The 9,844-nt window shown below is 40.2% G+C and overlaps 1 protein-coding gene across 1 annotated transcript; it reads right to left on the bottom strand.

Moving 5' to 3' along the window:
- Window positions 1-3,484: 3,484 nt before the first annotated feature.
- On the bottom strand, window positions 3,485-8,833 carry LOC143693885 (SWI/SNF-related matrix-associated actin-dependent regulator of chromatin subfamily A member 5-like). The gene is made up of 8 exons (XM_077176651.1): window positions 8,299-8,833; window positions 8,058-8,210; window positions 6,662-6,798; window positions 6,059-6,203; window positions 5,554-5,673; window positions 5,206-5,316; window positions 4,554-4,667; window positions 3,485-3,935 (listed from the first exon to the last, which is right to left on the bottom strand). Exons 1-8 carry the CDS (start codon window positions 8,392-8,394, stop codon window positions 3,792-3,794), a joined length of 1,020 nt encoding a protein of 339 aa, XP_077032766.1. The 5' UTR covers window positions 8,395-8,833; the 3' UTR covers window positions 3,485-3,791.
- Window positions 8,834-9,844: the final 1,011 nt, after the last annotated feature.

The following is a 9,844-nucleotide window of genomic DNA, read 5'->3' as shown; positions in this document are numbered from 1 at the left end:
AGTGTGGCCGACAGCAGCCGACAACAGCCGAGCCTACCCGAACGGCCGACTCTGGCCGCGATTTGCCGAATCCATCCGAGCTTAGCTGAGGTGAACTGAACAGAACGCGACGGAACCGCGTTCAGCCCAACCGAACTAGATAAGCCCGACCGAACTAGATAAGCCCGACCGAACTAGATAAGCCGAACCCACCTGAACATTACGGCGTCGCTCACTCACCCATCTCTCAGTGTGGGCAGGCACCCTCAGCTCCAAGGAGCCGTGCAGAACGAGCGCTCTGTCCCTTGGGAAGCACGGAGTGATCAGCCCCAGGGACAGGAAAGTACAGACAAATACCATGGTCAGCCCTGAGGATTCAGGAGGATTCCGAGCCAGTGGCCCAGAACCTGCCACAATTCTATCTACAATTGCAATGTAATTACGGTGGGACAGTGCCAGGCTGGAGTTCAGAGAGCTCAGCCGTTCCACCGGGGCTGGGGACATGACTGAGGGGGTTTTGTGTCAGTCTGATGGTCCTGAGCAGCATCAAGAACCAAAAGGAAATTTTACAGAAATGTTTTGAGATGGATTGCCCCAAAAACTTGGGCTGCTTCTAGGGGGACAAAAGATTGAAAAAGCTTTCTGTTGAATTCCTGTCAGAAAGTCCAGACCCACTGGTTCAGCTATGGAAGGGATGGATATGATGCACCACAGAAAGAGACAAAAGCAGAAATGTTAAAAGGTCTATCTCCCATCCTTCCCCAAGACTGTTGGATCAGTCTTTTTTAAGTGCTCTCTAATCTGATGTTTCTAACTCCCTCTGTCTTCTGCCATCTCTACCTGTTTCTACTTTACTCCAATTCTCTCCACCTGTTTTCCCATGTTTCTCTCCCCCCTATTGCTCTACCCACCTACCTCTCTCCCTTCTCTTCCTCCATTTCTCTCTCTCCCTCTCTCTATCCCTCTCCATCCCTTTATCTCCCCCATTTCTCCCTCTCTCCATCCCCCTCTCTCCATTTCTCTCTCTCTCTCTTAATTTCAGTTCCACGTGTCCAGAAGGAACTGTGCTCCTCCCCAAGGCCTGTACTATGTGGAGTTACACAGCACTCTGAACTGTGTGCTGTAATACAGAAGACTGTTACAAACACCAGGGTAGACCATAGCTAAGGGTGTCATCACAGCACTTCCATGGGATGGAAAAGCCATAGGAAGAAATTGCTGAGTGTTATGCAAAGAGACCAATGTCATGCCCAAGATGTCTTCATACATCAGCAGCACTGGTCAGACAGGGGTCATGCATCTCCCCTCACTGGCACCAGGAAAAAAAAAAAGAAACTGAGCAAACCCACCTTTGTATCAAGAGCCTTTTTTATGCTGATTCGTCTCTGAATTCTAGCTTCTCCTCTTTCAATCTGAGCCATGATCTTCTCTATGTCTTGGAGTTCATTGCATCTTTCCCAGAACACAGCTAAGAAAAGAACAACTTCTTAGTATCTTATCATGCATTGTAAAAGTCAGGGGTTTAACCTTAAAAAAAGGATGTTAGCTGTTCCTTCCTTTTACCAGAGCTTACTGCTGTGTAACAACAGACATGCCTTGAGCTGGTAAGAAACCTTCCCTTCCAGCTACCATGTGCTGCAGTAGTACAAATGCTGTTTTGAAGAGGGTAGATATAGGAATCTTCAGTTTAAGTGAGGTACAATACAGGCCAGTAAGACTTTTGTGTGTCAGTCTCCTCAAAGGAAACAAAGCTTCTTCAAATGAAAACGGATGTAACAGAATACAGTTTTATCAATAGAAGCAAGAGGGCAACTGAGTGCCCGAAGACAAGCAAGTGCCTGAAAGACCATTAGGTGTTTAAATAAGGGGTTTTTGTACAAGATTTTTGCACATTTTCAACTTGCTCTATACCTTTAGAAATGTAGTGCCAGGACTTTGCAGCTACACTACAGTGGAAAAAAATCTCTTCTAATGCGAGGTTAAGACTCAGGTTACCAGTGGTGGCTGTAGGTTCAATCGTGATGTATTTACTGAGTTCTGCTCTCGAGGAGGAGGTAAAGGTTAACTTCTCATTAATGAATACAAGGAAAAGGGAAATCTCTTCAGCTAAGCAGTGTTTCTCAGCATTTCCCTTTGCAAAAATTAACAAGAACTGAAGACAGTGCTACCCAGTTAGATTCAGGATACAGTGAAGTGGCTCAGCAGGAGTTTAGGTGTGCATTTTAGTACAGCCTTAGTTGTGCAGGCGGTAATGATGGTAAAAGACAGAGCAGCAGATCCAAAATACATCAATATAATTCTACCCCAAAAATCTTAGAACAGCAGTGTAAGAAATTCTCAGCAGTAGGATGTTACCATGTTCTCAGGCAGTTCAAATGAGCCAAGCAGAGTTAGATACTCTCAGAGCTGAGTACAGAATTAAGTTACCTGAATACTCAATGACTTCCTCTGGGGTTTTTCCTTCGACTTCTCGTGCTATATTTTCAATGTCATCACGGCCCCACTTCTCATTGGCTTTGAGGAACTGGTTGAAATCTCTCTTATTCCAGTTAGTGAAGCCCTATACAGCAATCAAGAGGAAACATTGCACAGAGGTTCAGGATTTGTCCATCTCCAAATTTGATTCAACTGGTTTCTTGAAATTGCCTGTAACACTTCCATCATTCCACAGTGTTAAACCTTTTCTTTCTCTGCAGTTTAATTTAGTAGAACTCTTTTTATACTGCAGTCACTGTAATTTAGTAGAACTCTTTTTATACTGCAGTCACTGTAGTCTCTCTATTTAAATACTGCAAAATGACTAGCACTAGTTCTTTATTTACCTAGTAATTTCTGGTAAGTTTTCAGCTGAAAAATTAATCCCTCCTCCTAATAGTCTCTCTGTGGGATTACTTTCTAAGAAAAAAAAATTGCTCAAGTGAAAGTAGTGTAATGGCTTTTGTTTTGTCAAAAAGGCCCCCCAAGTGCCTCACAGACACCCTCAGCCATTGCATCATTGCAGTGACCGCTGCATGGTCACTCTCCCTCAGAAGGACTAAAGCCACCTTGTGATGGTGATTTTCAGCAGAGACACAAGTAGCACTGCTGAAGTCATGAGCTAAAGTAGGTTCATTTCATATTACCAGTAGCTTTTACAAGTAGTGGGAAGTAGCAAGTTCTGCCAGCCATGTTGTGATTTAGCCACAGCTTACTGGACTGTACTGATTCCTGACCTCTGTGATTCTGGTGTCTCCACAGTGAGCTGTTCCAGCTCATTACTACGCAAGCAAGAAATCCTGTCCTGTAATTCCGATCCCCTGCCAAAATACAACGTGTAAATAAAATATCCAAATAAGGCATATCAAGCATTCACCTGGTTTTAAATTATTTAAATATACAGGCTTCCTAATTATATACTTATTCAGCTCACACCCTCTTTTAGTGAGGGGAACTATCCACTACCAGATGTGGTTTAGGAAAACTGACTGTTCAGACCCCAGGATTCACTTCCATAAGGGTGTGAAACTGAGGCAGAATATGTGCATTAAATAATGTGGAATGCAGCACACCCAGCTCTGCAGCCATTCTGCAAGGTTTCATGGAAAGACATCACAGTCTATAGTGAATGCCAGACTAGGATTCAGGAGAATCCTTGGTGCACATTCCTCAAAGATATCCTATGACATAGGCCTATGACAAACCTAATGCTGGAAACTCTTTTCAGTCTGAACCAAACTGTGCAGATGTGTTAACTACGGCACATGCCGATCAGTGACCAAGAAATGTTCCCATAATGCTGTGAAACACAAAACAAGCTTTGGCTGATTTCAGTCTCACTGAAGAACCGACAATACCCGGGTTAGAAGTTTCTCTTTTTCTTCCAGTTCTTCATCATTAAGAGGTTCAGCCTCATCAATCTTAAGCTGCTCTTCCTTTTGTGCTTGGGCTGCATTTGGGAGATCAGGATTACGAGGTACCTGAAAGGTTTTGCACTTTGTAAAACTGAATTAATTTTTCACAGATAATTACTAATTGTCACCTTTTTGTTAATATAACCTAATAGCTTCTACAGCTGAACATGATTTTATTTCATTTAAATTACTGTGAAAGGCTGGAAAAGTACTTATTCTCCTACTGTTGCATTAAACTGTTCCATTGCAAGAATTTAGAGAATAACACAGAAGGGACTGGACCTTAAAGATCACCTCTTTTCCAAGCCCCTGCTATGGGCAGGGCCACCTTCTGCTTAGACAAGGATGCTCAAAGGCTCGTCCAACGTGGCCTTGAACACTTCCAAGCAAGTGGAATGTGGGTCATCCACAGCTTCTCTGGGCAAATTGTGCCAGTGCCTCACCACACTCACAGTGAAGAATTTCCTTCCAATATCCAACCCAAACCTGCCCTCTGTCAGTTTAAAGCTGCTCCCTTGTAAAAAGTCCCTTTTCAGCTTTCCTGCAAGCCCCCTCTAGGTACTGAAAGGCTGCAATTTGGTTGCTCCAGAGCCTTTGCTTCTCCAGACTGAACAATCCCAACTCTCAGCCTTTCCTCCTAAGAGAGGTGCTCCAGCCCTCTGGTCAAGGAAATTCTTCAGTTACCTTGTAACCAATTGTTTTCCTGTCGTAGAGAATCTCTTTTTCCAACAGTTCAAACAGGCGAGGAGGAAAGAACTGGAAGTCCTGTACATTTGGCTGTTTTGGAGGCCGTGGAGCCTGAAACACAAAGCTTGCATTTGCTCCCTTTCACATCCAGAATCTGCTTGCTTGTAAGAAGTAATTTAAGTTTATGAGCAAACAAAAAGCATTATTGTTACAAAAATGCACTGTCTTAACTTGGGGGGAAAAAAGTCACACCATGCAAGACACACCAACCACCACAAAGAATTCTAAAAGTAAAAGAGCAGTGAGAGAAGGGGAAGAGAGGTCTTTTGGGAGGAGGTGGCTGGTGAAAAAGTCACACGTGTTTAAAGCATTAATCTTCCACAGGAAAATTTACAGCTGCTTAAATAAGAACTAGAAAAAACTTGATCTTAGCCTCCCTAATGTCTTACAAGTTTCATACTGTTCTTATTTTTTCTCACAGAAGTTTGTCTCAAGTCTTTTGGAAATTTTTTCTAAATTTAGATAGTCCCTCCACTTTATAAAAGTGAACAGAGCAGTTTTTATGACTCAAGACCTATTTGTTGCTTAGAGCTTCAGCCATTTACCATACATATTGAAAAAATTTATTTCTTTTGATTAGTCAACTCACCTTGGGTGCTTTTGGTTCACTGACTCGAAGAGCCTCTCTGAAGTAAGCATCCACAGCATAATTGGCTTTTCTTTCTCTTTTAGGGGGTTCAATCCACTCTGTAAATGCCAACTATCCCCCAAAACAAAACCCATCACCCCCAAAACCAAAAATTATGTCTTGCAAGATCATGAGACCAGCTACAAGTTTTATGTAAAATTAGATCTACATCTACTTCATTATAAGTGTTATAAGTGTTATTTAAACTATTTTCATAGATGACACTGTATTTTACCCAATACCTCTTAAATAAGTATGACTAAAACATGCAATTCAGTGCATTCCTCCAAAAGAAACTTAAAACATTACCTTCTGTTTTTCTCTGTAGTCTTCCCCTTCAAAATTATACACGCTAGATTCAGTATCCATAGTAAAATTCCTAAGGGAGCTTTCACCCATCTTTGAAAGTTTTTCGTTCATTTCCGCAGTCTTGGACAGGGGATACAGAAAAGAATAGTAGCCATTTGGATGGTACTTCATTATTTAACATCTCATTCCCAGATAGAACGGGAGCCATTTTGGAAGGCACGTCATTATTAAACACCTCATTCCAGAAAGGAGCCACTCTGAAAGGTACTTCATTTTAAAACATCCCATTGCCAGAAAGAAGAGGAGCCATTCTAGAAGGTACTTGACTATAAAACATCTTATTGACAACATCAGAAAAAACAGACACGATTGAGTAACACAAAAACCCTCTACAGCAAAAACCCCTTTTCTCTCCAGCTTGGAACCAAGTTATCATCCAGAGACTCACTATCTTGCCATCACATTCAAATCTACAGGTGAGCTTCCCCTTTACAAACCTTCTCACCTTCTTTGCCCCTCTTTCCAAAATGTGATCAATATCTTCATCTGTAATCTCACTATCCTTTGAAGCAAACACGTGTGTTGCTCCATGTCTGATCATTTGCAGCATTTCATCCTTTCCAAGTTTATTCAGGTTTTGATCCACCAATCTTCCTAAAGATAAAAATGCTTGAGGATAGCAACTCACTGAAGAGTTTATGTTATGGAAGGAGCAATACAGGATTTTCTCCCCCTTATATTTCCACATACAAACTACATATTACTGATTCCAAGCAAGTCAACTAAGGTTACCTTACTTTTCTCTGTCTATTAGAAAAAGGAAAGGCATTCATTTAAATTTAAAGTGAAAGAAGAAACTGAGTGCTTTAAAAAGTCAAATATGACTATACCCCACTAGGCAGGTAAGCAAAAAGTTAGTGAGGAAATGCCTACTCCTACAGTAAAACAAATTTCCAAGTGGATGAGGCCTTTGCACATGAACTCCCTTCAGAGTTCAGATGAGGCAAAAGCAACACTCCCACTGGTTCTTACTGGCTGATTGCACCATGATTTACAATGGGAGAAGAAGGGAATTTCATCCTAGATCCGAAGTGCCTTCATATAATACTTGCCTTGCTGGATGACTATGGAATCCAGGCGCAGTTTCATTTCTGCACGCTCCACTATCCTTTCCTCCACGGTATTGTCTGTAATAAACCTGAACACACGGACAGTCTTGGTCTGCCCAATTCTGTGCGCTCGATCCTGCCCAAAACAGTAACAAAAAAGTCAGCACTTGCCTTCCAGCATGACTACATAATGAGGTTTAAGATTTTCATTATTTACAGCACACAAATCTACAAAACAGAACAGCACAGGTTACTAAAATGTTTACAGCTATCCATGGCTACCCAAGATATTACATTTTTATCTACATTGCAGGTTTGGGGTTTTTTTTTTTCAATAACACTGACAGTGAGTGTGTCTCTATGTGTCATAGCTAAAAAACAGCAGGATTTGGGGTTTTTCATTAAATCACACACAGAGGAGAAGATTTGGATGCTTCTGACCTTAAGCAACCTTCTGTAGAATCAAAGCATGAAGAAATCATCTCTCTGCTGACCAAAAGCTGCCTTTCTCAAAATCCTTCAGTAGTGCCATGAATAGTTCAAGAAAAAAACAATAACCCTGCCTCTCCTGACTAGTGAAACATGAACCACTGTGAGAATCAGTATTCTCAACACACACCTGTAGTGGTAGCTGGTACTGCCTCATTTGAGCTATTAGACACCAGTTCCTTCATTCTTTTGAAGTGATTTTTGCTAGAGTACTTGAGTCCCACAGGTTAACTGAAATAATTTAAGACATTTCCAAGACTTCTCTCTGAAAGGCCTCATTTGTCAAAAAAAAAAAACAACAAAAAAAACCCCAACCAAAAATCCAAAAATCCACTGGCAGTTTTTAGATAGCTTTGCTTTCTTAGGTGGTCACTAATGTCCTTGACATGTATCCAGGATGGAGATGCATCCACATCTACTTAAAAAAACCCCTAAGGATAGTTACTAAAATGAGATCCTTTCATTACCATCACCATAAAAGCAGTTTTTGAAAACTTTAATTCAACTCTTCTTTATCTCATTTTCAAGATCGCAGGAAAAACAGTGAAAACACATTCACCTCCACTCCCCACAACAGTAAAGCTTTAGCTTTATAGTTTTGGGATTAACAACCTAGATTTAATTCATTTTTACTTACTCAAGTAGGCTATTTGCATTAAACAATACTATGAGGTGTAGCACACACCCAGCATTTCCCACTACATAAAACACTGTATAACCCAAATGTGACTGAGGACTAATGGTTCCACACAGTGGAAGCTGCACTTGAACTGAAAATTAGTCTTACAAATCCTGCTCCTGTGCTAAAATGGGAAAATACCAATTTATTTTGGAAGTACACATTTCTAGCAAAGTACTGTGAGAAAAAGAAAAACAAAACCCCATAATTTCCATCTGGAATCTTACCATAGCCTGGAGATCTACTTGTGGATTCCAGTCTGAATCAAAGAGAATTACAACATCAGCAGTAGCCAGATTGATTCCAAGACCTCCTGCTCGTGTACTCAACATGAACACAAATTTTGAGCTGTCAGGATCATTGAATGCATTAATGGAAGCCTAAATCAATGAAAAGAATGTATCAGTTAAACAAAATGTTTTACAAGTAGTATTTTTACATAAATACAATCCCTGAAGTTGTAAATACCTGTCGCTCATTGTGAGGAGTTTGTCCATCCAGTCTGCAATATTCGTAATTTCTCCACATACAGTAATCTTCCAAAATATCTAGAACTCTTGTCATCTGCCTGAAGATTAGAACCCTTGAGCCTGTTTGGGTAAAAAGGTTTCTTATGCTTTCACCAAAATGTAAGATTAAACAAACTCTCCAAGTCTGCACTACCAGAAAAGGAAGGAGGGCAATTCCATGTACTAAGAAGAAAAGTCGTTTGAATTTCAGACCCAAACTACAATGCAGGGCTGCAGCTGCTGCTGCCACAGCACATCCATGCCATAGGACACGTTTGTCTTACCCTGATATGTCACTGTCTAATTAATGGCTGGCTTCTCCTTTTCATTTTGTGTTGTACTCCTCAAGAAAAAGTTCCCAGACATGGCAGAGTAAGATGGTAACACAAATATAAAAACATTATCAAGTATAAATAATAAAATTTTGAAGTATTTGATTGTTTTGGATTTAAGATCTCTAGAAATAAAGTGAATTCTTCTTAAGTACTTGTCAGTTTACTGCCAAGAACAACTTAAATAAAAAAAAAAAGAAAAGGTTCAGTACTTTATGCATATACACTCAGCCATTTCCAGTCTACTGGAGAAATTTAAGTAAAACACAGGATATAACAAAGTTTCTACTTCCTTTTGTCCTTTGGACTCAAGGGTTAATACTGAACTCTCTTGTTTAAGATGCTAATTTGATTTGAGACCAGTCCAGTATTAATTACAACACCTCATCAATAAACCTGATATCAGGAAGAAACCAAGATCAAAAAAGCACAGTAACCACTGAATTGCTTGGTTTTCAGTCTTGAGTTATACAGTCACAGCTGCTTGGATGATACCTAGATACAAAGTACAGTTTACTTCTATACTACAGAAGGTTGAGGTTTGGACGTGGTTTTGTTTTCCTGCAAAGTGTCCCCACTCACAAACCTACATCCAACTTCTTTAGCAAAGTTACTACTGTAAGCATACTCAAAAAATAGTGAGCTAAAAATTTATTCCAGTGTCAAAAACTCTGTTGCAAGTGACTTTTACAGTAATCCATTTCAAAGCTCAAATAACTTTAAAACAACTCAAGAGTTCCCCCATGTCTGAGTGTTTATAGAATACACAGAAAAACCTCAGGTACTGTTCAAAATCACATCCAGCAAGAAAGACCAACATTTCACACAGGATTTGACTTGAGCTATGTATGAGGACTCTGAATCTGAAATGGTCCTTCATGGCAAATCAAAGGCGTGGCTAAAATACTACATAATTATATTTCAGATAGCTAAGAAAACTATGAAAGAAAATCTAAAGCCCCAATCAAATGATGTTTTTATGGTGTGAACTTAGCTGCGATGAAAAAGTGGGAAAAAAAAAGAAATCAAAACACTTCAACACAAAAAGCCATAATGGACTATTGATCCAAGCTGGTATCATACTAGAAACCAACAGTAATCCTGGCTAAAGTCCGCTGGGTTTTGCTCAGAATACACAAAAATATTACTGAACCAAAAAACTCTCAAAACCCC

Source organism: Agelaius phoeniceus, chromosome 4 (genome assembly GCF_051311805.1).
Source record: "Agelaius phoeniceus isolate bAgePho1 chromosome 4, bAgePho1.hap1, whole genome shotgun sequence".
Lineage (NCBI taxonomy): Eukaryota > Metazoa > Chordata > Aves > Passeriformes > Icteridae > Agelaius > Agelaius phoeniceus.
This window is presented reverse-complemented; position numbering and strand designations above follow the sequence as displayed.